The sequence below is a fragment of the Aythya fuligula genome, unplaced genomic scaffold (assembly GCF_009819795.1).
Source record: "Aythya fuligula isolate bAytFul2 unplaced genomic scaffold, bAytFul2.pri scaffold_31_arrow_ctg1_5, whole genome shotgun sequence".
Taxonomy (NCBI): domain Eukaryota; kingdom Metazoa; phylum Chordata; class Aves; order Anseriformes; family Anatidae; genus Aythya; species Aythya fuligula.
Window position 1 is genome coordinate 60,494 of NW_022473983.1, and position 27,625 is coordinate 88,118.

Here is a 27,625-nt window from a genome sequence, read left to right on the forward strand (position 1 = left end):
CGTGTCTGGTTTTATCCCCTTCCTCCTTCGACTCTAGTTTAAAGCCCTATCTATCAGCCCTGCCAACTCCTGAGCAAAAATCCTTACCCCTCTCTGAGAGAGTGTGGTGGTTTTACTTGGGTGGGCAGCCGAGCTTCACCACGACCGCTCGCCAAAAGTACCTTCTCCCCCATCTACCCTCTTCCACCTCCTCCCCCCGAGCAGTGCAGGGGAACGAAGGAATGGGGGTTATGGTCAGTCTACAGTGCTTCTTCGCCGCCGCTCCTTCTCGGTCACTCTCATCCCTTGTGCTGTGGGATCCCTCCCACGGGATGCAGTCCTTGCTGAACTGATCCGGAGTGGGCTTCCCACAGGCAGCAGCTCTTCCAGAACTTCTCCAGATATGGGTCCGTAGCACGGGGTCCATCCCTCAGGAGCAAACTGCTCCAATCTGGGTCCCCCACGGGCAGCAGCTCCTGCCAGGTCACCTGCTCCTGCGTGGTCTCCTCTCCACGGGCTACAGGTGTGGCCCGGAATCTGCTCCGGCAGGGGTCTTCCACGGGACGCAGCCTCCATCGGTGCAGGTCCACCTGCTCCACCGTGGGCTCCTCCACGCGCTGCAGCGTGGAACCCTGCTCCACCGTGGTGCTCCATGAGGCTGCAGGCAGACAACCTGCTTCACCAGGCTCCTCACCACAGGCCGCAGGGGACTTCTGCTCTGGTGCCTGGAGCACCTCTCCCCCTCCTTCTACACTGACCTTGGCACCTGCAAGGCTGTTCCTCACTCCCTTCACTCTCCCGGCTGCTGTGTGGCGCAGCGTTTTTTTCCCTGTCTTAAATATGCTCTCACAGAGGCGCAAAACAACATCACTTATTGGCTCAGCTCTGGAAAACAATGGGGCCCTTCCCAAACATGGGGCAGCTTCTAGATCTTTCTCACAGAAACCACCCCTATGGCCCCCTGCTACCAAAACCTTGCCACGTAAACCCACTACACAGAGAAAATCAACAAATTCCAGTCACACTGAGATTGGAAATACGAAATTCAATGAAATCTTTAGTAGTAGTAGTAGTAGTAGTAGTATTTAATTTGGAAACCTAAATTTCCACTCCAGTGACTGTTTGACAATTAAGTGTCCTAGGTGCAACCTTGCAATGCGAGCCATTTAGTAGAGAAGAAGCATAGGTGTAGAATGAATTTCAAGGGGAAATGCCTGTTCTGTAAGGGGGTTGCAAACTCAGGGCCATGTTTGTATTGTGTATCAAGGTACTGCTGAGCTCTGGCAGCTTCCCAGCTCTGTGGTGTTGCGGTGCCCATCAGCAAAGCCTGCAAAGCAAGTGAGCTACTACTTCCAATTGCATCAGCTTGCCTTTGCTATGGGCTAACTTTACTCCCACAGTCATGAACCAAATCTCAGCTGATGCATTTACTGGCCTGTGTGAAGCTGACCACAAACGTAAGCCCTTAGACACTTGCAAAATGTGTCCACCAACCTCAGTGAGAACAAAGATGTCCATTGAAGAGGACCTACAGAGCGGCTCCACAGGAAGAGCTCTCCTAGAAAAATAAATGAACAAGATCTCTGTAAGAGCGTGATTTTCCTCCAAAATGACGGTCTCTTCTCTGAATCAATGGAGCCAGCTGAAAAAGTGGAGTTAGAAAACCTAGGAAAGGAAGCTTTTTCAGGAGGTAAAGACTTCATGGCTGTGTTATAAAACCATGCTCCATCTTCTGTAGTTGCTGTCATGTACAGCCAAGTGTTTCCCTCTCTCCATCAATGAGATTGCCCAAGATGTGCCTCAGCACGGGACCATGCTGAGCTCCCTCTTCCCAACATATGGCTGTGGGCAGCTCACCAGCCCAGCCATGAGCTACCAGTGATCTCCCAAGCAGAGATCTTGAGGACTTTTTATTTCTAGGGTTTGTCACCATGTAACGGGTATGCTTCCTCCAAAGCTTTGCATGTCACATTGCAACTTTTCTTGTTTTAACCTCACAGAATTGTGTCTCCACAGAGCAAAGAGCCTTTCTGGGGTCAACATTTCCCCCAAAGGAAATACTCAGATTTCCAGTCCTGTGTCTTCACTGTGAACATCACTGCTCTTGCCATTAAGCAGAAGGTTTTGGTGCTTCAGTGTGAGGTGTTTCCTCTGTTCCAGGGTTTTGTATATTCCCTTCCTACCCATTTTAGTTACTCAACACCCTCTTCGAAGTCTTGTCTGCATCTCGGTTTTGAATGACCAGCCTGATTGACGAGGGGAAGAGCAGCGGCTGCTGTCTACCTGGACTTCAGGAAGGCCTTTGTCACTGTCTTCCTGACTGACAGAAAGGGATCTGGGGGTCCTGGAGGACAGCAAGCTGAACAAGAGCCAGGCGTGTGCTTTTGCCACAAAGAAGGCCAATGATATCCTGGGCTCCCCAGTACAAGAGACACAGAACTACTGGAGAGAGTTCATGAAGGGGCCCCGAAGGTGATGAAATGCTAAGAGATATAGGACCCTAGCTTAGAAGAAAGAAGGCCCGGGGTGGATCTTATCAACATATATACCTGAAGGGAGGGTGCAAGGAAAATGGAACCATGCTCTTCTCAGTGACGTCCAGTAATAGGACAAGAGACAGTGGCACAAACTAAAATACAAGTGGTTCTGCCTGAATGTCAGAAAATCCTTCTGTACTGTGTGGGTGATGGAACAGGGGAACAGGTTGCCCAGTGAGGTTGTGAAGTCTTGCATTGTCTGGATTTAACCTGGCAAAACTGCAGCTGCTTGTCATAGAGATCCCTTTTTGTGCCAGCATTCCCCCCACACAGAGGATATTCTTATATGTAATCCTGTTGCTTCAGTGTTTTTCTTTTAAGCCATTAGACCTTCAATTTTTTTGTGGGTCTAGAATCAGAACACGCTGCAGCAATACTGCCCTGACCAGACGCAGCAAATAGGAGGTGGAGTGGAGAATGGCAGGCAGGGTGCCACAAGCCCGGGAGGTACCTGGGAACTTCTGGTGGCCTTTGGTGGAGTGCTTTACAAATGGCACTGTGAAAATCAGGCACCAGCAACAGCAACTTGAGTCCATGTTAGGTCAGAAAAAAAAAGAAAGGATTGCATAAGGAAGACGCACCTGCAAAAATGATTCAAGCTAGAGGTGGTGAAGGACCAACATTTCACCCACACAGCAAGAACCTAACAGCTTGCAGAAGGAAAAACTTCTCCTTTCTGTTCATCAAAATCAAACCAGCCAAGTCCTTCCCTTGTTTAATGTCTTCCTACATCGAGTCCTAGTTAAGGGTTTCAATAATGCAGTTGCAGAATGGTTCCTCAGATAATCTTGCACCTGCAGGGGCTGCTCAGGGACCCCTCCTAGTCCTTGGCACATGGGTTGAGCTCCTGCCAGGCAGTGGTGCTGGCAGTGAGGGCTAGGACACTCTGTGTCCCATCAGGGGCACCACACCTGTGGAGAAGGTAAGAGGCTGAAAAGGCTTTTCTGAGCCTGAGCCCTGCTCAGGGCTCCATCAGCTTCAAGGGCAGACCCAGTCCTACAGGGCCATTTGATTCTTGCTTTGTGGGAAAGATCACAGGAGGCTGTGGGATGGTGCATGAGACAGTCAGCTCATCTTGTTTCTCGTGCTACACGCTCGTCGTGAGCAGCTGCCTTTGCTTCATGCTGGCAGCGACACAGGAGATTTCTTGCTGTCCCTGGCTGGCACCAGCATTATGGCACCTTCCACCACGGGCCTTGAGGAAGGCCATCAGAGGCATCTCAACCACCAAGAAGGTGGTCAAGAAGGTGCTGCCTTTGATGGTCCCTTCTGGGGTCCCATTTGCAGCCATAGGCAGCCCTGAGGACATGGGGGATCCCGTAAGCTGTCATGATCCTTCCCTCCACTGAGCAGCAGAGGACAAAACAAAGCCCTGACCCAGAGAATCCCACTGGTTTGGAGCCAACTTTTATCCCTGGTGGTTCCATGGGCTGTAGGATTTCTAATTGTAATTTCCTTCTGTCACTGAAACTGATAGAAAACAAACACCAAGTATGAAAGGCAGTGGTCTATGGGGGACAAAGTTTTGACTCCAAATGCAGGGGCACGTGGTTTCTAACCCTAAAGTAAGGTTAGAGGCAGACACCCCCAGCTGCAGACAGCTAATGGGAATGTCAGTTCTTGTGGAGAAATAGTTAAGTGAGATAGGACATGTGAATGTTGAGTAGTTAGGAGGTCAGGGGCTAGGGAGGTACCATACTTAACCCATATGAGCCTGGCACGTGCGCAGCCCGTTGAGAACCAATCAGGCTCAAGGACACGATGCCCTTGTGTGGCTGGGAAAGTCCCTATGGCAGGGCAGTAGCCAAAAGAGGGAGGAACTAACTGAAAAGAGCGGGAAGTGTTAGCCAATCCTGAGCTTAGTTTTGTAATATGTATGAGTTGATTATGTTCGAACTGGATAAAAGGCGACTGAGCTATCCATTAAAGTTGAAGTTCACTGTTCACTCATATTGAGCGTCTGTGTCTTCCTTCCGTCGACAACAAGTTCTCCAGTCCAGAGACTCAGCTGTTGGATGCTGCTTCTCAACAAGGTATTTAATGCCATTTCATCCATAGAATTGTAGAATCATAGAATGTCTTGAGTTGGAAAGGACCCTAAAGATAATTTAACTCCAACCCCACTGCCACAGACAGGGTGCCCCCCAATTCCTTAGGGTGCCTCTCCCTTCCCTGGGGTCCCTGGGTGCCCCCCCCAATTCCTTAGGGTCCCCCCCCCTTCCTTAGGGTGCCCCCCCCGTCCCTGGGGTCCCTGGATGCCCCCCCCAATTCCTTAGGGTCCCCCCCCCCCTTCCTTAGGGTGCCCCCCCCCTTCCCCGAAGTCCCCCGGATGCCACCTTTTGGGGGTGTTTGGGGTGTGTTAGGGGATGTTTAGGGTTTTTTTTTTGGGGGGTGGATGTGTTTAGGGGGTGTTTAGGTTTATTGGGGGGGGGGGTGAGGTCAGTTAGGGGGGATCTTGGGGGGTGTTTGGGGGCGTTTAGGGGCTCTTTGGGGGCACTTAGGGGGTGTTCAAGGGGAATTTGGGGGGGGGCTTTGGGGGGGGGGAGCATTTTGGGATTTTGGGGGAACATCCAGCACAAACTGGGATTTGGGGGGGGGGCAGAAACCCAAGGGCTGCTATGGGGTCCCCCCCCTCGGGTTTTGGGGCTGCTGCTTTGGCGGTGGGGGGGGGGTTCTGAAGCCCCTCCCCCCATTATTGAGCTCTGTTGTGCCCCCCCCCCCGCAGGCAGTAGCGAGGGGCAGCGCCTGGGGCTGGTGCCTTGGCGTGAGTCCAGCTTGGACGGGGGGAGCAAGGTAAGCACGGGGGGGTGGGGCACCCGGTTTTGGGGGGGTTTGGGGGGGTCTGGGGGCTTCAGTGGGGTGGATTTGTTTTATTTTTGGGGGGGTTGTGGGGCTTCAGTGTGGTGGATAGGGGGTTTAGGGGGGGTCTGTGGGGTCCTGGTGTGATATGGGGGATTTTGGGGGGGGGTCCCAGTGTGATATGGGGGATTTTGGGGGGGTCCTGTATGATACGGGACCTTCTGGAGGGGGGTCCCGGTGTGATATGGGGGATTTGGGGGGGTCCCAGTGTGATATGGGGGATTTTGGGGGGGGGGGTCACAGTGAGATATGCTTTTTTTTTGGGGGGGGTCCCAGAGATATGGGGGATTTTGGGGGGGGTCCCAGTGTGTCATGGGGACTTTTAGGGTGGGACCCCATGTATGTGTGTGTGGGGGGGCTCTCACACCCCCCTCCCCCTATTTTTTTTCCCCCCCCTCCCCTATAGCTCCCACCCGGACCCCCCCCCCCCAGACCCCATAATGGAGCGACCACCGTCCAGGGGGGTTCTACGGATCCGGACCCCGAACCGGAGGTGGAAGGGCTTTTGGGATGGGGGGGGGCAGCGGCTGCAGGACCTACGGGGGAGGGCACCTCGGAAAATGACCCCCCCCCGGTGCGCCCCCTCAGCCCCACCCGCCTGCAGCCCCTGCTCCCCCCCGAAGCCCGGGCGGACCCCGAATTTCGGGAGGTCGCCCGGGTCCTGGCCCAGATGCCGAGACCCCTCCGGCACCACGGTTCCATGGAGCAGTGCCCGGGGGGGGCCCTGCCCCCCCCCCCCTTGTACCCGCCAGTACCAGAAGCTCATCACCCGCCTCCTGCACTGCCCCCCCCCCCCCCCCCCCCCCCCCAGAACCCCCCTGGGGCCCCCGAATCCTCCCCGCTACCTGCTGAGGAGCTGGAGCTGTCCTGCAGCCCCCCCCCCGCCGAGCCTTCCACCAGCTCCCTGCACACGCCGGTGAGTGAGGGGGGGTCTCTGGGTGCTCCCCACTTTATTAGGGTGTGTTCCCCCCCCCCCGAGATCCCTTGGAGCCCCCCCATCCCATCCCCAGGGTCCTATGCACAACCGGGGTCCCTGGGTACCCCCCCCTTCCTTAGAGTGCCCCCCCTTCCCCAGGGTGCCCCCCCCAATTCCTTAGGGTCCCCCCCCCCCCTTCCTTTGGGTGTCCCCCCCTTCCCTGGGGTCCCTGGGTGCCCCCCCAATTCCTTAGGGTGTCCCCCCCTTCCCTGGGGTCCTTGGGTGCCCCCCCTTTCTCCTGGGTGCCCCCCCTTCCTTAGGGTGCCCCCCCCTTCCCCAAAGTCCCCCGGGTGCCACCCGGTGCCAACCATCCCCATCCACCTCAGGCAGCTTCCCCCACCCCCATGTGTGTCCTCCCTCCCCCCCACGGGTGTCCCCTCACCCCCCCCACCCACGGGTGCCCCCCCAGCAGCTGCGCTCTGCCTTGCGCTCGGCGTCCTCCCCCTGGCGGTGCCCCGGGGCCTCCGTGCGCTTCGACCCCTTGGTGCTGCTGCTGGACGCAGCCCTCAACGGGGGGCTCGACGTGGTGCAGCAGGCTGTGGCCGAGGTGGGGGGGAAACGGGGACACGGGGGGGGACATGGGGACACTGGGATATGGGATGGGGACACTGGGGACATGGGGACATAGGATGGGGACACTGGGATATGGGACATGGGATGGGGACAGGGGACATGGGGATGGGATGGGGACATGGGGACATGGGATGAGGACATGGGATGGGAACACAGGGACACGGGATGGGGACACAGGGATATGGGATGGGGACATGGGATGGGGATATGGGGACACGGGGACATGGGATGGGGACACAGGGACGTGGGGACAGGGGATGGGAACATGGGGACACGGGCTGAGGACATGGGATAGGGACACAGGACATGGGATGGGGACATGGGGACACAGGGACATGGGATGGGGACAGGGGATATGGGCTGGGGACATGGGATAGGGATGGAGACAGGGGGACAGGGCTGGGGACACGGGGACGTGGGATGGGGACGCAGGGGGACAGGGACACGGGCTGGGGACATGGGATAGGGGCAAGGGATGGGGACAGGGGACACAGGCTGGGGACACAGGAGATACAGGGGACATGGGTTGGGGACACCAAGGACACAGGCTGGGGACACAGGGGACGTGGGATGGGGACATGGAGGACACAGGCTGGGGACATGGGGGACATGGGGTGGGGAAATGGGACATGGGGACATGGGACACGGGCTGGGGACACAGGGGACATGGGGGACACGGGGGACACGGGATGGGGACATGGGGACATGGGATGGAGAGATGGGGGACATGACGGGGTTATGGGGGGACACGGGGGTGACGGGGGGGTGCCACGTGGATGGGGGGGCACTGGGGGGCACGGGGATGGGGGATGAAGGGGGACGCTGTAGGGGCAGGAGGTGGGATGGGGGGGACAAACGGGGGGCTGTGGGACAGCCCGTGGGGTGGGGGGGGCAAAGGGGTGCTGGGGACCCCCCCGAGGGTACTGGGATCCCCCCCCGAGGATACTGAGACCCCCCCAAGGGTACTGGGACCCCTCCAAGGGTACTGGAAAGACCCCCCGAGGGTACTGGGAACCCCCCCGAGGCTACTGGAAAGACCCCCAGAGGGTACTGGGAACCCCCCCGAGGGTACTGGGAACCCCCCAGAGGGTACTAGGGAACCCCCTGACGGTACTGGGAACACCCTCAGATGGCACCGGGACCCCCAGGGACGGGCACCCCACGGCCCCCATCCCCACGGTGCCCCCCCCCTTGCCAGGACCCCCCTGCACTGCGCGGCCTCGTGCAACGACACGGCCATCTGCGTGGCCCTGGTGCGCCACGGTGCCGCCTGCTACGCCACCACCAGCGACGGCTGCCTCGCCCTGGACAAGTGCGACCCGTACCGTGACGGCTACGCCGAGTGCCACAGCTACCTCACCAGTACGGGGGGGGACATGGGGACGACATGGGGACACGGGGGGGACATGGGGACATTTGGGGCCATGGGGACATGGGGACACAGGGGGACATGGGGATGACATGGGGTCTGGGAGGGCTCGCCAAGTGCCACAGCTACCTCACTGGTACAGGGCTGGGGGCATGGGGGGGCTGGGGACATGTCCCTGTCCCTACTGGTGCCCCTACTGGTGTCCCTGTCCCCACTGGTGTCCCCAAACCTCTCCTTGGCCCCACTGGTGTCCCCATCCCCATGTATGTCCCCACTGGTGTCCCCATCTCCACTGGTGTCCCCATGTGTGTCCCCATGTCTGTCCCTGTCCCCACACGTGTCCCCACTGCTGTCCCTGTCCCCATGTATGTCCCTATTGGTGTCCCCACTGGTGTCCCCATCCCTTTCAATGTCCCCACTGGTGTCCCTGTCCCGAGAGGTGGAGCAGAGCCTGGGGCAGCGGCACGGCGGGGTGGTGTACGCGCTGTGGGATTACGAGGCGGCGCAGGGGGACGAGCTGAGCTTCCGCAAGGGCGACCCCGTCACCGTGCTGCGGCGCCAGCCCCCCGGCGAGCACGAGTGGTGCTGGGCGGCCCTGCGCGGCCAGGAGGGCTTCGTGCCGCGCAGCTTCTTCGGGGTGGGGGCCCCGGGGGGTGGGGGATACCGGGGGGTAGGGGGCAACCCTGGGTTATAGGGGAGCACACAAAGGATGGGGTGGGGGCACCCAGAGGGTGTGGGGGGCGCACCAGTCCCAAAGATACGTGTTAACGTGGAGTCTGCTTGTCAGCATCGATCCCCCCTATCGGAAGGACAGAGGCAAACACAACCTGTGCCCCTGATCCTTTAAGTAGTCGTCCCAAAGCTCTAAAGCCCCCTTTTTAAATAAGCGTTAGTAACAAAATCTTGAACAAGGTGGGGGTAAATTAAGTTGGCTACAGCATTAAGGATGAGCTTTGCGCAGTGGTCAGTTGCTGGCTGGCTTGAGGTGCGTGGCTGAGGGTCTCTAACCAAGTGTATGACTGATTCGGGCACGTGGACAGCGCATGTGGTTACGGGGAAAGTATATGTAGCAGAGAAAAATGGCAATAAACGCCTTCTGCTCAAGAGGCACCAGGAGACCATGTCTTTCATCCCTTCAGGTCTGCCGCCTTCCAACTCAGGATATTCTATGATTCCAAGTGTGGAACCCAGCATTTGGCCTTCAATGCCACGCAGCTGGATGCGGCCCGTTGATCCAGCCTGTCCAGATCCCTCTGCACAGCCTTCCTGCCCTCATGCGGGGCCCATCCAGCCCAGGCGCGTGTCACAATGGCACCCATTGTGACGTCACTTGCTGACACCCCAGGGCTCCGCCTTATAAGAGCGCAGCCGTGGCTCGGACCCTCAGTGTCGGTGCACGGCAGTGACGGACAGGGCAGGAGCACAGGGCCTTCGAGGAGTCCCCGAGCATAGCCCACGTCCCACAATGCCGAAACCGCCCGCCCAGAGGAGCCGCCGGTTTCTCCTTGCGAGCTCTCCCACTCCAGAGGCTCTTTCTGAATGGGATGAGGAGGGAGGCATGCCCCCCAGGCAGCCCAGGCTGGCCTGGCAGGAGACCTGGTCTTCTAGGGGCAGCAACCGGCCAGCAGAGGCCATTTTGCCGGCAGAGGACAGAACCCCGGTAGAGGCCATTTCTCCGGCAGCGGGCAGCAGCCCGGTACAGGAGAGCCAGGACGAGTCGCAGCTGCTGGATCCCAGTGAGTCAGGGTCTTAGGGATGGGGTGGGGAGGGTTTGAGACACAGAGACCCCTGCTTGACTCCAGGACTCCTTTCCTGGGTAAAGTGGCGCTTGGGCTGACGGGGCCAAGCTTCCTCCGCAGCACCACAGAATCCCAGGACGCTTTGGGCTGGGGGGGACCTCAGCGATCACGATGCTTCCCCCCAGCCCAGGCTGCCCAAAGCCCACCCAGCCTGGCCGTGGGCAGTGCCAGGGAGGGGTCACCACAGCCTTCGCCAAGGCCTCACTGCCCTGGGCGTGAAGGAGAGAAATCCCTGCCTGTCCAAAAGAAACCTGCCCTCTTTGAGGTTAAAGCCGTCACCCCTTGTCCTGTCGCTGCAGTCCATGATGAAGATTCCCCCCCAGCTTTCCTGGAGGCCCCTTTGGGCACGGGGAGGCCGCAGCGAGGTCCCCCCGCAGCCTTCTCCAGGCTCCACAAGCCCAGCTCCGTCAGCCTCTCTTCCCAGCGGAGCTGCTGCAGCCTCTGGGCATCCCCGCGGCCTCCCCACGTCCTTCTGGGGCTGGGACCCTTCATCTCCTCACCCCTGCATTCAGCCCCTCTCTGCAGCACTCTTTGCTTTCTTCCTTTCCAGATAAGGCATGGAAACTGCGCAAAGACTCGGCTGTGAAATTCATCAGGGCGTATGTCAGACGGAAAAGAAAGGTAATGGCAGCCGCTTGCATCGCAGCTGTGCTCCTGGAGCTGCCCTCCAGGGGTCCCACACAGCTCCAGACCCCTCAAGGCTTTGGTCCTGCTGGCCGTGGGTGTCCCCCTAATGCTCTGTTGGTGTCTTTGTGGCTGCCAGGACGACGAGGAGCAGAAGATGCTGTTCCTCAGCAAAATCTGCGATCTGTGCAGAATTGTCACAGAGGAGGGTGTGCCGGTGAACTTGCATGCCTTCTACTGCAAACATAAGCTGGTGGAGAACATCATGGTGAGAGGATGTGCAGCGGGTTGGGGAAGGGGACAGGCCCCCCGGCACCAGTCCCCTGGGCGGCGAGGGCTGGGGCAGTGCTGGCTCTGCTGCTGCTGGGTGCCGGTGGCTCCAAGGTCTCATCCTGCTTGTGCTCTGCAGGCGCTGCTGGAAAAGGAGCCTGTGGACAGCTTGCGCACCGAATTCCGGCAGAAGGCCATGGAGACTGTCACCGTCCTCAGGTGCGTGCCCAGCCCCTGGTTGGGCCAGCACAGCCCCAGGGCAATGCCCTGGTGGCCCTGAAGCTGGCAGGGAGGCTGCCCATCCATCCCAGGGATGCCTGGCCAAGGGAGGTCCGTGTCCTCCTTCATAAGCCTCAAGGCACTGCGTCCAACAGGCTCCTCTCTCTCTCTCCTTCAGCAACACCGTACCAACAGTACTGCGTGGCAAAAAGGAGGGTCTCCTGAACGTGTGCTGCAAGAGCGTCTTCTTTCTGCCTCCGGAGTCGGATGTGCCAGAAGCAGAAAGAGCGCTCTACGCTGAGGTATGTGCTGGGTGAGGTACCGGCACCCCCAGTCCTGCTGAGCTGCTGCCTTGCTTCCCCGTGCTGACACAACCAGAGACCAATGCAGGGCCGGGGCCCAGATTTGCTTTCCCAGCCTCACCCCTTCCCCTTCCCCGACCTGATCTTGTGCTGCAGGAGGTCTGCATGCAGCGGCTTTTTAGCCCCAGAGCCACCCCTGAACTCCAGAGGGGCTCAGAGCCACCTCCTGGGGGTAAGAAGGGCCACAGAAGTAATTCGATGCTCTTCTGTCCTCCCTGCAGACTATGAGTGCCATGGACCTCATGCTGGCGGCCTTCATACGCAACTGTCCCAACATCCGTGTCAGCATAGAGTTGGAGAATATCTTGCAGGTTTGGCATTTGCAAAGAATTTCCAAAGAATCCTCTCAGGTTACATTTGCAGACCACTGTCAACCCAGCAACTTCTCTCCTCGCAGGTGCTGCTGGCCTTTGCCCACTCCAAAAACCCAGCTGTGCGTGAGAGAGCTGTGAGGAGGATTGAGAGGCTGGGTGATTTCATCGTCAGGTATTTTGTGACCGAGGTAAGGCACAAGGAACCCTCCACCCTTTCCTGCATCCCAGAGCGTCCTGCCACTCAGGGGTGCCTGTGAGGCAAACCTGGATGCAAGTGAGTGCCTCAGCACTGTGAAGCGAGGGTCTTCATCCCTCCTTTGCCCCTGCTCTTCCCTCCTCAGGCCCTGCTATCTCAGGGGCTGGCTCTGCCTCCACTAAGCCCTTTGTCTCTCCTCCCTTCCTCACCCAGAACTCAGATGACTATGAAGACAGCCACGATGATTCCAGACAGATCTACATCCCCATCCTGGGACAGCTGCTGAGCCACCTCTTCATTTTCAGCAGCAGCAATGATTCCTTCGGACGCGCAACCTTGGATGCTCTTTTTTGCTTCTACAAAATCGTCACAGAAGGAAGAGGTAAGAAGGTGTGGTGGGCAGCATCCGTCTGCACACAGATATCTACAGGTTTGTCTGCCTGTTCTCCCCGAGTATTGTGAAGGATTGTTTTTGTGCTTGGGGGAGGCTGCCCACGGAATTCTGCCAGGTTCCCTGACCTCCTCTGCTCCTCACAGCAGCTTCCCGCAGCATTCTGGCTATCGTTTTCCGCAGAAGCTAGACGCTCACCTGACGTCCAGGAGCAGTTCTCTGCTGCTGTCCTTCCCAACCCTTCCCAGATCACCTACCACGCTGTTTTGTGGTCTCCCCCAGTCTAAGCCATCAATCGATGAGCACTTCACAAACCGCATCTTCCCCGAGGAGTGAACAGCAGAGCCAGCCGTGCATCACCAGGGATGGTGACGCCCTCCAGAATTCTCCCTGACTGTTTGCTCCCTGCCGTCTTGCAAGCAGGTGTCAGGGGGCTTCCTGCACATCCTGACCCCGAGCAGAAGGGGGTCTGTGACACGCTGCTACCCCCGCGGCACCCAACGCCATTGCTTCTCCTCCTTCTGCATCATCCCTGAGGTCCCTCTTGCTCCCAGCACTCCTCACCTTGTGCTTTACATCCCTGCCCATCACTCTCCTCGCCATGGGTCTGAGCCTCCCTCCTCAACCATTCCTAGTGAAAGTGCTTTTCACCATTTGGCAAGCTTGTTGGCAGAGATGCTCTTCCCTACTGACTCTTCGCTGTTTCCCACTGTTTAGAATGGAGATTGAGAGAGGACATGGAAAATTATGCAAAGAGACACACGAATTTGGAGGACCCAGCATACCAGTTTTCTATAACATCAACTCCCTGTGATATTGCCAAGGTAATGAGCTCTGGCCTTGCTGGGGATCTTGTCCGCAGCATCAGCAGGCATCTGGTGTGAGCAGAGGGGTCCAGAACCGGTGGGGCTGGCACGGCCTCACTCGCCCTGGTGAGACGGTTCCTCTTGTCCCCAGGCTGGGGCTATGTGAAGGCTGCTCCCCTGTGTCCCGGCAGCAGCTCCAGCCCTCCTGGCCACCAGCAAGCCCTGGTTACCTGCAGGGCCAGCACTCTGGCCCCATATGCTCCATCCTCACCCTTTCCCCCGAGGGCCTTCTCTCCGGAGCTGCCCTTGCTGCTCAGCTAAGCAGCACCCTTGGGACACTCAGTGAGGCATGTCTTCGCTCCTCCTTCTTCCCACAGGGGTTTGGAGGATACCTCTTCCCTACTGAGAGGCTGGACGTCATCCTCACAGCCCTTGAAGCTTTACCAGACTCCAGCATCCATGACAAGCAGGGGGCCTGCAGTGTGCTGGATGCAGTCTTGGAGGACCCTGACTACTGGCTGACACATGTAAGTGGCCTGTGGCCATGGCCCTGCCCTTGAGCTCTTCCAGGCGTTGTTCCTCTCTCCTTCCCTGCCTCCCTCCCTGCCTCCCTGGCACATCGGGGTCTCTTGGGCTCCAGAAGCCACGTGAAGCCAGCAGAGAGCAATGGAAGGGGCCAAAGTTTGAGTGGCAGCTGTGGAAATGGCTGCAGTCTGCTGGCAACACCATTCCCACTTTGTCCCCCAAGGTGCCAAAGATCATGGAGTGCATCAGGAAAAACCTGGGCAGCATCCACACGGCATCGGCGCGGCAGTGCCTGGACTCCCTGCTTCTCCAGCTGACCAACAAGATGTCCAGGGAAGAAGTCAAGAACCTGCTGCAGTTCTCTCCGCCATGTGACAGGTCCTGGCCTTGACATCCTTGAGGGCTTGTTCCATGTCGGGAGATGCACCTGGAGACTCTCTGCTTGCCAGAGCCATGGCAAAGAGCAGGACATCCCCAGGGAGCACAGCCCTCCTTCCCACCAATGTGTTCCAGCCCTACTGGGCCAGCCAGGGCTGCAGCAGCCCAGCTGTCCAAGGCAGCCCAGAGTCCCCCTGCCCCCAGGGAACACCAGCTCAGCCCCCTCCTGCTTGCCCAGGCTGGGCCCTCAGTGCTCCCCAAGTCACAGGGGCTGCAGGACAGCCTGGCTCCTCTGGGGCTGGCCCGGTTTGTGGCCCTGCGGCTGAGGCAGCCTCACTGACAGAGTATTCTGGGCTTGCAGCACTGACCTGGGCATGTGGGAGGTGATCCTGGCCATGCCGAGGACCCTGGAGAAAGTTTTAAACATCATGACGGAAGACTTGCCGCTGTGCAACTGGTGCACCGAAGTCACCGAAGACACCTGCATCCGTCGCTTGGCTGTGAGTTCCCAGATGAAACCTTGCTCCCAGCAGGGCTACGTGTGCCCCTTCAGGCACACAGGCACAGCCCTGTGCCCATCTACCCCCAAACTGCCAGCTCCCGCAGGACATACGGACGCATGGTCCCTGGGGCCGGCAAGCTCCCCGCGCCTGGTGCCTCTTTGGTGCCAGCTGGCGCTGCCCCATCCCTGCCCAAAGGTGGGAGAAGAAGAGGCTGCAGGGAGCCCTGCAGGCCCTGCCAGGCTCTCACTGCTCTTTCTTGCAGATGCTGGCCCAGAATCACATTTCTGAGGAGGAGTTTGGTAACCCAGTGCACCTCCAGAGTTACCTGAAGCACCCAAGCCCAGAGATGCGCTTGATGGTTCTGAAAGGGCTCTGCACCGTGTCAGAGAGCCCTGAGAAGGTGAGTGGGCCATCGTCAAGCAAAGCCATGTTGGCAGCCTGGGCCTTTGCTCTTCTGCCCTCCCGTCCCTCCCCGCTGCCAGGAAGCAGGGCAGGAGGCTGGTGCTCAGGAACCAGAGCCCTTTGCCCAGGGTGGTCTCTCACTGCTTCACGGAAGGGAAATGGTGTCTTTCCTACAGGCAAGAAAACTTCAGGTCGTGCTGCCAGACATCGCGGAGGCCCTGCAGGACACCAACACAGACATCATGCTCAAGGCCCTGCGTGTCCTGAGAAACATGATGGCTCATGTGGAGAGGAGGAAGGCCAGTGGCCCAGCTCTGCAGCTGGCTGAGAAGCTCCTGCCACTCTTTGACCACGTAAGTGTGCTGCGGGAGCCCGAGCCCTCAGCTGGGCCCCCTGTAACGAGGGCTGCCCTTCAGCCCGACCCTGTGGGCAGCACTCAGGCAGGGCCTTCCCAGTCTCCTCGTCAGCCCAGGCGCTGGGGAGCTCTGCTTGGGCATGGCTGGTGCGGCTGGTGGCGAAAGTGGGGTGGCTGGCAGGCAGCCTGCGATGGCAACCGATTGCGTTGCCCTTCACAGGCACCAGGCCTTGCAGCTGCCCCGAGCAGCTCCTCTGGGAAGGATCCAGCGCTGAAGCATCTCACAGTTCTGTGAGCTCCCTTCACATGAGCCACGCTAATGCTGAAATTCCTCCTGTCCTCCTCCCTGCCAGGAGTCCAGCCAGGTGCGGGAGCACTCCATCTGCCTCTTCCAAGCCGTGACGGAGGCTGTGCTGCGGCAAAGGAAGAAGGAAATGAAGAGGAGCGTGCACAGGAGCCTTCTCCCACTCTACGTTCACATGGGAGATGAGAGCGAGAGCGTAGCAAAGGTACAGATCTCAGAGCTGAGCAGTTACGTGGGCAAGGCTGTGCGGACACCACAGGGTTGCTCTGGGGGATCTCTGGCCGGCAGCGTGAGCTGCCTCCGATGGTGGCCGTCCCGTGGCCTTGTCTTGGCCACTGAACCCAGTGCACGCTGTCCCCCACCACAGCCTCCCATAACGTGCTGGGAAAGGTTCGGAGCCCTGCCAAGAGGAGGGGACAGCGGGTCTCCTTCCCAAGGCTGTGGTGCTAATTCCCAACCTCTGCTGCTCCGCAGGCCTCTGGGGAAGCTCTCGCCACGGCTGCAGAGTTTCTGCGACGCAAAGAGCTCAAGCGCTTGGCCCAGACAGAACAGACGTGGAGGATCGGGGAGTGCTTGGTAAGGACCCAACTTGGTTTGCCCCAGCTGGGCAAACGTGCCCGGCCAGAGCCCGCTGCCTGCAGCCGCATCCTCGCTCCCTTCCTTCCAGCACAGAGCCCCAGGGGGCTCTTCTGCAGGCCCCTCTGCCCTCCCTGCCCCCAGGATGCTGGAGGAGACCCTGGAGAGGCTGCGCAAGCCCCGTGACCTTGCGTTCTCTCTCTCTCCAGCTGCAGCAGGACAGAGGCAGAGTAGAAGAATACCTGCAGCAGAGCCAGCCCTACCTGCAGGACACGCAGACCCTTTTGCGACTTGAGGCCGTCAGATTCATTGGTGAGCCCAGCCCCTGGGTCCCTCTTGGGGCAGCCTTTGGCAGCCCCAGGCACTGCCCTGGCAGTGAGGCACAGCCCTGTTGCCCCCAGAGTCCCCCGACTGGGCCCTTGCTCCAGGGTGCAGGAGGGGGCACAGCCTGGCTGGCCAGGCCAGGGGCTGCGCTGCTGGGAGCGTGCTGGGGAGCGGGGCTCTGATGGGATCTCTGTGTCTAGGTCTTGCTGCGCGCTACTGCAAGGACCAGAGCGAGGAGAAGCTGAATGAAATCCTCAGCGGTGAGTGAGGGCAGTGGGGGGTGTGCTAGGGCTGGGGGGACAGCGGCAGAGGCCCCCGTGCCTTGCACTGCTCCAGGGAAATGCTGAGGAGGGCGGAAGAGCAATGCAGGCATAGGAACGAGGGAGAGGAGACGGGGTGGCCTGTGGTGTCAGGGAATGGCCTCCCAGCCTGGAGCTGGGCAGTGCCGCTGAAAGGGTTGAGTGTCCCTGAGGAAGAGTCAGGGAAAAGGGCAGTAAGGCTGACAGAAGGTGGGAGCCTGTTGTAGAGCACGCAACCAGGACGAAGAGGGAGATGAAACAGCCTACAAGCAGCTAGGAGCAGGGTCATGATTGCTAGCCCTTGCTCTCATGGGGAAGCACAATAGCGAGAGGAAAGAGTCCAGGAGATTCCTGGAGTGTGTGAATCCTCCCAGGGGATGGAGGCAGGTGGTGAGGGAACCAGCTTGTGAAGGTGCCCCACTTGACCTGTGGTGCGCGGGTGGGGAAGGACTGGTGGGTGCATTTGGGACATTGCTGAGCAGCAGCTTTCAACAGATTCCTTTGTCCCTCCTGCTCCTCCTGGCCTGGGGAAGAGTCGAGTAGGGCTGGCATGGTCTGCAGGGGATGCCTGGGGATCTCTGCAAGGAGTGGGTTTTCATCTCTGCTCTTCTTTCTTTTGCAGCCCTCCAGCCTTCAGACAGCGACCCGGAACCCATGGTCCGTTCCCTGGCAGTTCAAACCACCCTGATCCTGACGTCAAGGCATAACGCAACGTCAGGACGGAGATTTCCACTGCTGTGGTGCTGCTAGCCCCGCAGCAGTCCTCAAAAGAGCAATATATATTTTAATAGAACTAGGTTGTTGTCTCATTATTCCAGCAGCTCCTTCAAAGTGACTCGGTGCCATGACGCTGAGCTAACTCGGAGGCCACCAAGGACGTCTTTTCCCTGGGCCCGGTGACTGCATGGCACCTACTCAACCAATGAAAGAGTCACAGAACCCTTGCGCTTGGAAAAGGGCCTTCAGCTCAAGTCCAAGCGTCAGCTAACACTACCAGGCCCACCACAAAACCATGGCCCTTAGCGCCAAGTCCACGCATTTCTTTAATAGCTCCAGGCCTGGGGACTCCAGCAGAGCCCTGGGCAGCCAGTTACACCCTTTCCATGAAGAAATTCTTTCTGACATCCCATCTAAATGTCCCCTGGCACAACTCGAGGCCGTTTCCTCGTGTCCAGGTCTCAGGCTGCAGGGTGTGCGTGTGTGTTCTGTCAGGGTCTGAGGGCAGTGGTGAGTCCACCTGTGGTAGGTGCGCCCAGGTAGAAGAACTGCTCAGCCTCCTGGCAGAGCTTCGGGAGGAGGTGGGCAGGCTGAGGAGCACCAGGGAGTCGGAGAAGGTTGAACTGTACTCTGCCAGCCCTGGGACAGATGCGTCAGGCAGACACAGCAGAGGAAATGGAGGATCCCCTACCCTCTGTCCGTCAGGCAGAAGGAGTGGATCTCAGTGACGAAGGGATGGAAGTTGAGATCTGCTCAGGGCAGCAGGCAAACCCCTCCTTGCCTACCTCACCTTCCTTTCAGGTGCCCTGAAACAACAGACTCTGGAACTAATGGACACACAAACAATGATGTGCATGAAGGTCCATCCAGGTTGGAGGGGTGTTCAAGGGAGAGTCAGCCTTCCCCAGTATCACGACCACCTCCATCAAGAAAAAGAGAAGGGTTACTGTCATAAGTGACTCCCTTGTGAGCAGATCAGAGGGCTGCATATGCCAACCTGACCCAACCCATGAAGAAGTCTGCTGCCTCCCAGGAGATCAGGGTAAAAGATGTTTCTAGAAAGCTCACTTGCCCCGTAAGGCCCTCTGAGCATTATCCATTATTGTTCTGTCCCGACAGAATCTGCTAAGTGGCACACCAAAATGGGAGGGACTGTGTGCTAGTGAGATCCTTCTGCCTGCTCCATGCCACGCTGGGTACACTGGAGCACATTTGGAATGTTTCTGCACCGATGCACCCAGCAGGAGGGATAAGCAGGAGGAGCTGGAAGCTTCAGCTCCGTCCCAGAACAAGCGAGACTTGGTGTGCTGTGATGGACGGTTATGGGCTCTTCAGGAAGGATAGGCAGGGCAGGCGAGGCAAGGGGCTGGCACAAGGACGCGGCTGAGAGCCTCTGGGTAAGGATTAAGGGAGAAACCAATCACTTGGATGTTGCAGTGGGTGTTTGCGATACCAATGAATTATTCGCTAAGGAACTAAGAGAGACCTCTCTTAGCTCAACTGCCCTTGTCCTGATGGGGGACTTCAACTTGCCAGACATTACCTGGGAAGACCACACAGCTGATACAAGCAGGTCCAGGAGATTCCTCACACACCTTGATGACAACTCCTTGGTACAGCTACTGAGGGAGACAACAAGGAAAGGTGCCATCCTAGACCTGTTGCTTGTGAACACAGAGGGTGCGGTGGGTGAAGTGGTGATGGGCGGCCATCTTGGCCATAGCAATCATGAAGCAGTTGAGTTTAAAAGTCTTTGGCGATAGGAGGAAAACTGCCAGTACACCTGCTTTTGGCAGGGGGGTTGGACCTGATTGTCTCTTGAGGTCCCTTCCAACCCCTCCAATTCTGTGAACTTTGGACACGGGGAGGGCAGAGTTCAGGCTGCTCAGGGAGCTACTTAGGAAGATCCCCTGAGAAGCTGTTTTGGCAGGTATTGGGGTCCATCTTTTTAAGCACGACCTCCTAAGAGCACAGGAGCAGGCGATTCCAAAATGTCGGAAGTCAAGCAGGCAGGGCAGGAGGCCACCTTGGCTGAGCAGGGATCTTCTTCTAGAGCTTAAGTGGAAAAAGAAAGTGTGTGGCCACTGGAAGCGAGGTTGTGTGACATGGCAGGGCTACAGAGGTGCTCTTTGCCTCTGTCAGGAGAAAATTCGTGCAGGCAAAGCTCAGGGGTGAAGCTGGCTAGTAGTGTGGGCGACAATGCAGATATATACATTAATCTGTGTATTGAAGATGTGAACTGCAAAAGGAGGGCTAGAGGAAACATTGGTCCGTTACTTGCTGAGGATGGTCACCTCACAAACACAGACATAGGCGAAGCAGAGCCATTTAATGCCTTTTTTGCCTCTGTCTTCAAGAGCAATGATGTGCTCTGGGACCCACGGGGCCCAGAGCTGGGGGACCATGAGTGCGGTAACAAAAACCTCCCAGCTAAACCCACACTGGATGCATATGAGTCTACGGGGCCTGAAGGGATTCATTCCAGGGTTCTCAGAGGGCCTACTAATGTCCTTGTGAGACTTCTCTCAATTATTTTTCAATGGTCTTGGGAGCCCAGAGAGGTCCAAGTTGACTGTAGGCTGGCAATCGTTGTGACAGGTTTCAAGAAGGGCAAGAAAGAAGAGCCCGATAATTACAGACCCGCCAGTGTCTCTTCAGAGCCTAGTAAAAATACGGAGAAACTGTTCTGGGTGTTATTGAAGAACACCTGAAAGACAATGCAGTCGTTGATCACAGCCCACACGGGTTCATGAGGAGAAAGTCCTGTTTAACAAACTTAATTTCCTTTTATGACAACATCACCCATCTAGTTGACCAAGGGATGCCAAGTTTTGGATTTCCATCAAGTTTTCAGTACTGTTTCTCTCAGTATCCTTCTGGACAAAATGTCCATTGTACAGCTAGATAAATACATGCTGTTTAGGGTGAAAAGTTGGCTGATGGGTTGGGCTCAAGGGGTTATAGAAGTGGGGTTGCATCAGGCTGTTGACCAGTCCCTAGTGGGGTTCCCCAGGGTTCCACTTTAGGGCCAGCAAAAGAGGCTGGAGAGCAGCCTTGCAGAAAGGGATCTGGGGGTTTTGGTCGACAGCAAGTTGAATATGCGTCAGAATTCAGCCTGGAGGAGAGCGAGGGGAGGCCTCCTGGCGGCCTGCAGCTCCCTCACGAGGGGAGTGGAGGGGCAGTGTGGCATTTAGGGGTGTAGCCGATTAACCGTTACGGGTCCGGTCAGATTCAGGGTACTGAACTATCACAGTCACAGATTCACCAATAACGCATTAACCGTTAGGGGTCTGGTTGGATTCAGAGCACTGAACTACCATGGTCACAGATTCACCAATAACGTATAACCACCCTTACTCTAGTCGCATTTAATGAGAACTATCACGACTAGGAACAATGCAATCAAGTGCAGTTTAGTACAGCAACAGGTACACAGGTTCTTTGGATTGCCGGCGATAGTTACTGTCTGCAAAAGCAAGCTAGCATGTATGAAATACAGAGGTGACACAGGTGCGCAGCCTGGAAATGAACGCGTTAAAAGGCACAAAGACTCTATAGAGATTCCCAAGTTTCCGCAGAGACACACGATATAACCTAGTGTTCAAATCTCACCCAAAGGGGGAGAAGAGAGGCTCAGCCCGTCGACTGATCCCAGGAGTCAGGAGGTCCTCAGGATGGTGTATTCCCTTGGGATGGCATCTCCCCTGATGGTGGTATCTTCCCTAATGATGGCATCTTCCCTAACAATGGTATCTTCCCTGACACAACCTCTCTCTTAGGCCAATTTATGAGGTGTAGCTTGAGTGACTCTAGTCAAGCATATTTTAGTTATGATTGGTGAAAAGGTTTCTTGTCTCTGTTTACAGTAATAGGCTCTGAGAAATTCAGAGTACATGCTCAGTGAGGGGTGGTCGCACCTTGGAAGCAGGTAGCTTTTGGGATGGAGGTGTGTTTTGGCATTTTAATGATATTATAATGAGCAAAAGTACATTAGAGTACAGCATTTGTCAAAACATGACAGGCCGTTGGCTCAGGGTAGCAAAAAGTGCAGCTTATTGGTCTCAGCGTACACAGGAACAATCGAGTCAAATTCAAAACTTACGAAAACTTACGAAAACTTACGAAAACTTACTTGACTCAATCGAGTCAAGTTCAAAATTTACGGTGACAGAAGGAAAAGTGCCACCAAAACCTCATCCCTAGATATGGGGAAAGCGGACTTCAGGCTGCTCAGGGAACTAGTCAGCAAGGTCCCCTGGGAAACTGCTCTTGAAGGCCTCGATGTCCACCAGTGCTGGTCATCCTTTAAGCGATGCCTCCTAGAAGCACAAGATCAGGCAATTCCTAAATATCGCAAGTCAGGCAGGCGGGGCAGGAGGCCGGCGTGGCTGACCAGGAACATTCTAATGGAGATTAGGCGGAAACAGAGAGTGTTTCCCTACTGGAAGGAGGGCCAGGTGTCATGGAAAGAATACAGGGATGCTGTTTGTGTTTGTAGGGAGAAAGTTCATGTGGCCAAAGCACACCTAGAGTTGAAGCTGGCTGTGTCTGTGAGAGAAAATATAAAGGGTTTTTTTAGATATGTGAATGGAAAAAGGAGAACTAAAGAATACATAGGGCCGCTCCTTGATAGGGAAGGTCTCCTCACAGACGATGACATAGGCAAAGCAGAGACGCTTAACGCCTTCTTTGCCTCTGTCTTCAATGCCGATGATGGGCTTCGGGACCCAGGGTGCCCTGAGCTGGAGGACCGGGACGGTGGGGATGACAAACTCCCAACCGACCCTGAACATGTGCGGGATTTGCTACTCCACCTGGATCCCTACAAGTCCATGGGTTTGGATGGGATTCATCCCTGGGTGCTGAAAGAGCTGGCGGACGTCATCGCGGAACCTCTCTCAATTATTTTTCAACGATCCTGGGAATTTGGAGAGGTCCCGGTAGACTGGAAGCTGGCAAATGTTGTGCCGATTTTCAAGAAGGGTCAGAAAGAAGACCCTAGCAATTACAGGCCTGTCAGTCTCACGTCAGTGCCTGGTAAAATCATGGAGAAGATGGTTCTCGAACTTATTGAGGCGCACCTGGGGGACAAAGCAGTCATTGGTCCCAGCCAGCATGGGTTTGTGAAGGGTAGGTCCTGCCTAACTAACCTGATTTCCTTTTATGATAAGATCACCCGTATGGTGGACCAAGGGAAACCAGCTGATGTGATTTTTTTGGACTTCAGCAAGGCTTTTGACACGGTTTCCCATAGGATCCTACTGGACAAAATGTCCACCATACAGCTAAATAAAAACATCATACTATGGGTGAGCAATTGGCTAACGGGCAGGGCCCAAAGGGTTATGGTAAATGGGGCTGCATCAGGCTGGCGGGCGGTCACCAGTGGGGTCCCTCAAGGCTCCATTTTAGGGCCGGTACTTTTCAATATTTTTATAAACGATCTGGATGCAGGAATAGAAGGTATTTTGAGCAAGTTTGCTGATGACACCAAACTTGGAGGAGTTGTGGACTCGAATGAGGGTGGAAAGGCCTTGCAGAGGGATCTGGACAGGTTGGAGAGCTGGGTGATCACCAACCGCATGAAGTTCAATAAGAGCAAGTGCCGGGTCCTGCACCTGGGACGGGGAAACCCTGGCTACACGTACAGACTGGGTGATGAGACGCTGGAGAGCAGCCTAGAAGAGAGGGATCTGGGGGTCATCGTAGACAGCAAGTTGAATATGAGCCAGCAGTGTGCCCTGGCAGCCAGGAGGGCCAACCGTGTCCTGGGGTGCATCAAGCACGGCATCGCTAGTAGGTCAAGGGAGGTGATTGTCCCGCTCTACTCTGCGCTGGTGCGGCCTCACCTCGAGTACTGTGTGCAGTTCTGGGCACCACAGTATAAAAAGGACATGAAACTGTTGGAGAGTGTCCAGAGGAGGGCTACGAAGATGGTGAAAGGCCTGGATGGGAAGACGTACGAAGAACGGCTGAGGTCACTGGGCCTGTTCAGCCTGGAGAAGAGGAGGCTGAGGGGAGACCTCACCACAGTCTACAACTTCCTCGTAAGGGGGTGTCGAGAGGCAGGAGACCTTTTCTCCATTAACACCAGTGACAGGACCCACGGGAACGGGGTTAAGCTGAGGCAGGGGAAATTTAGGCTTGACATCAGGAGGGGGTTCTTCACAGGGAGGGTGGTTGCACACTGGAACAGGCTCCCCAGGGAAGTGGTCACTGCACCGAGCCTGTCTGAATTTAAGAAGCGATTGGACTGTGCACTTAGTCACATGGTCTAAACTTTTGGGTAGACCTGTGCGGTGTCAAGAGTTGGACTTGATTATCCTTAAGGGTCCCTTCCAACTCAGGATATTCTAGGATTCTATGATTCTATGAGTCCCCACCTGGTCACAGAGCCTAGCCGTGGTGTCTCCACTCTGCTCTACGCTCTATACTGTTCCTTAGAGCTAGCACACCAGGTTCCCCCAGCACAATAGCATCCAAGGTTGGAAGCCTAGGGAACGCTCAGGTAATGCAGCTATGCCCTACCCTGAAAGCCTTTTCAATGCTGTGCATTTTCTTTAAAATGTGAATGTTAGTTTTATTTTCCTAGTTACTTCAGGCAATTGCACCACAGGCAGGTGCTGAGCTCTGCTCTCTGGGGACAGTGACAGGACCCGAGAGAACGGCACGGAGCTGAGACAGGGGAGGCTGAGGCTGGGTGTTAGGAAAAGGTTTTTCACTGAGAGAGTGGTTGGGCACTGGGACAAGCTGCCCAGGGCATTGGGCATGGCTCCAAGCCTGCAGGAAGTCAAGACAAGTCAAGCGTTTGCACAACGCTCTAACATTCTCTGGTATCGGGCGGTTCTGTGTGGAGCCTGGCGTTTGACTCAATGATCCTTGTGGGTCTTGTGTGGGAAAGGAATTTGCAGGTGGCTTTGCACTATTGCACACATTCCTGAATTAGAGATAATGAAGAAATAATCGTAGAATCGTAGAATATCCTGAGTTGGAAGGGACCCATAACGTTCAAGTCCAACTGCTGGCACCGCACAGGTCTACCCAAAAGTTTAGACCATGTGACTAAGTGCACAGTCCAATCGCTTCTTCAATTCAGACAGGCTCGGTGCAGTGACCACTTCCCTGGGGAGCCTGTTCCAGTGTGCAACCACCCTCCCTGTGAAGAACCCCCTCCTGATGTCAAGCCTAAATTTCCCCTGCCTCAGCTTAACCCCGTTCCCGTGGGTCCTGTCACTGGTGTTAATGGAGAAAAGGTCTCCTGCCTCTCCACTCCGCCTCGCAAGGAAGTTGTAGACTGCGATGAGGTCCCCCCTCAGCCTCCTCTTCTCCAGGCTGCACAGGCCCAGTGCCCTCAGCCGCTCCTCATATGTCTTCCCCTCTAGGCCTTTCCACCCTCATCCGAGTCCACAACTCCTCCAAGTTTGGTTTCGTCGGCAAATTTCCTCAAAACACCTTCTAGTCCTACATCCAAATCATTTATAAAAACATTGAAGAGGACTGGCCCTAAAATGGAGCCTTGAGGGACCCCACTAGTGACCATCCGCCAGCCAGATGTGGCCCCATTTACCACAACCCTTTGAGCCCTGCCCGTCAGCCACCTGCTCACTCATCAATGTTTTTGTTAAGTTGTATGCTGGGCATTTTGTCCAGTAGGATCCTACGGGAAACCGTGTCAAAAGCTTTGCTGAACTCCAAAAAGATCACATCAGCTGGTTTCCCTTGATCAACTAGATGGGTGACTTTATCATAAAAGGAAATCAAATTTGTTAGGCAGCACCTACCCCTCATGAACCCATGGTGGCTGGGACCAATGACTGCATTGTCCCCCAGGTGCGCTTCAATAACTTCAAGGATCATCTTCTCCATAATTTTACCAGGCACTGACGTGAGACTGACAGGCCTGTAATTGCTAGGGTCTTCTTTCTTATTACACTTCTTGAAAATTGGCACGACATTTGCCAGCTTCCAGTGTACTGGGACCTCTCCAGATTCCCAAGATCGTTGAGAAATAATTGAGAGAGGTCCCGCAATGACGTCAGCCAGCTCTTTAAGCACCCTGGGATGAATTCAAGCCGGACCCATGGAGTTGCACGGATCCATGTGGAGCAGTAAATCCCGCACACGTTCAGGGGCGGTTGGGAGTCCCAGCTCAGGGCACCCTGGGTCCCAAAGCCCATCATCAATGTTGAAGATGGAGGCGAAGAAGGCATTAAACGTGTCTGCTTTGCCTATGTCATTTTCTTCTGTGAGGAGACCTTCCCCAACAAGTAGCTTTTTTTTCTTTGGTTCTCCTTTTTTGATGGATACCCATCAATGCTTTCTTTGGTTCTCCTTTTTCTGTTCACATATCTAAAAAAAACTTTTTTATTGTCTCCCACAGACATGGCCAGCTTCAACTCTAGTTGGGCTTTGGCCACACCAATTTTCTCCCTACAAACAAGGAGCAGCTGAGGGAGCTGGGCTTGTTCAGCCTAGAGAAGAGAATGCTCAGGGGATGACCTTATCACTCTCAACAGGTAACTTAAAGAAGGCTGTAGCGAGGTGGGGGTTGGTGTGTGCTCCCACATGCCTGGTGACAGGATGAGGGGGAATGGGCTTAAGTTGCGCCAGGGGAGTTTTAGGTTGGATGTTAGGAAGAACTTCTTTACTGAAAGAGTTGGAATGGGCTGCCCAGGGAAGTGGTTGAGTCACCATCTCTGGAGGTCTTTAAAAGATGTTTAGATGTAGAGCTTAGGGATATGGTTTAGTGGAGGACTTGTTAGTGTTAGGTCAGAGGTTGGACTTGATGATCTTGAGGTCTCTTCCAACCTAGAAATTCTGTGATTCTGTGAAACCCTAATAGCATCCCTGTATTCCTTCCTCGTCGCCTGACCCTCCTTCCAGCAGTCGTACACTTTCTTTTTTCACCTAAGCTCCAGTAGAAGATCCCTGGTCAGCCAGGCCGGCCTTCTGCCCCGCCTGCCTGACTTCTGATATTTTGGAATTGCCTGATCTTGTGCTTTTAGGAGGCAGTGCTTAAAGACTGACCAGTACTGATGGACGCCAATGCCTTCAAAAGCAGTTTTGCAGGGGACCTTGCTGACTACTTCCCTGAGCAGCCTGAAGTCTGCTTTCCCCATATCTAGGGCCGAAGTTTGGTGGCAGTTTTCCTTCTGTAACCATGAATTTTAAACCTTACCACTTCATGGTCACCAGTTGGCCACCAATGGCCACCACTTGCCACGTCTCCCACAAGCCCCTCTCTGTTCTCCAGCAATAGGTCTAGGAGGGCACCTTTCCTAGTTGGCTCCCTTTGCACCTGCACCAAGAGGTTATCGTCTAGGTGCTCTATGAACCTCCTGGACTTGCTCATGTCAGCTGTGTGGTGATCCCAATTGACGTCTGGCAAGTGGAAATCCCCCATAAGGACAAGGGGAGTTGATCTCGAGGCATCTCTTAGTTCCGCAAAGAACAATTCATCGGCGTTGTCATCCTGGCCACGTGGTCTGTAATAGACTCCCACAACGACATCCCCTTTATTTGTTCATCCCTTAATCCTTACCCAGAAGCTCTCAACTTTGCCATTGCCCACTTGAAGTTCCACACAGTCCAGCCCATGCTTCACATAGATCGCCACCCCGCCACCTCGCCTACCCCGCCTGTCCCTCCTGAAGGGCCTGTAACCATCTATTGCAACACACCAGCCACAGGACTCATCCAACCTGGTTATGCTTATGCCAATGAAGTCGTAGCTGTGGGACAGGGCCAAGACTTCTAGCTCATCCATTTGATTCCTCATAGTGCCTGCGTTTGTGTAGAAGCACTTCAAATGCGCCTCCCTACACGCAGCGCCTTGTGGAGCTGACCGCAGGACCTCACTAGCACACCGTCCCTCTGATTCTAGCGCACCATCCCTCAGCTCATCAGCGGCATGTCTGGTTTTATCCCCTTCCTCCTTCGACTCTAGTTTAAAGCCCTATCTATCAGCC

At 56.0% G+C, this 27,625-nt stretch overlaps 1 protein-coding gene across 1 annotated transcript; it reads left to right on the plus strand.

The window, feature by feature from the left end:
- Positions 1-1,611: 1,611 nt before the first annotated feature.
- Positions 1,612-8,987, plus strand: LOC116501559 (relA-associated inhibitor-like). Its single transcript, XM_032207165.1, has 4 exons — positions 1,612-1,669; positions 2,307-2,451; positions 8,123-8,286; positions 8,731-8,987. The coding sequence occupies exons 1-4, from the start codon at positions 1,612-1,614 to the stop codon at positions 8,985-8,987; spliced, it is 624 nt and encodes a 207-aa protein (XP_032063056.1).
- The last annotated feature ends 18,638 nt before the right edge of the window (positions 8,988-27,625 follow it).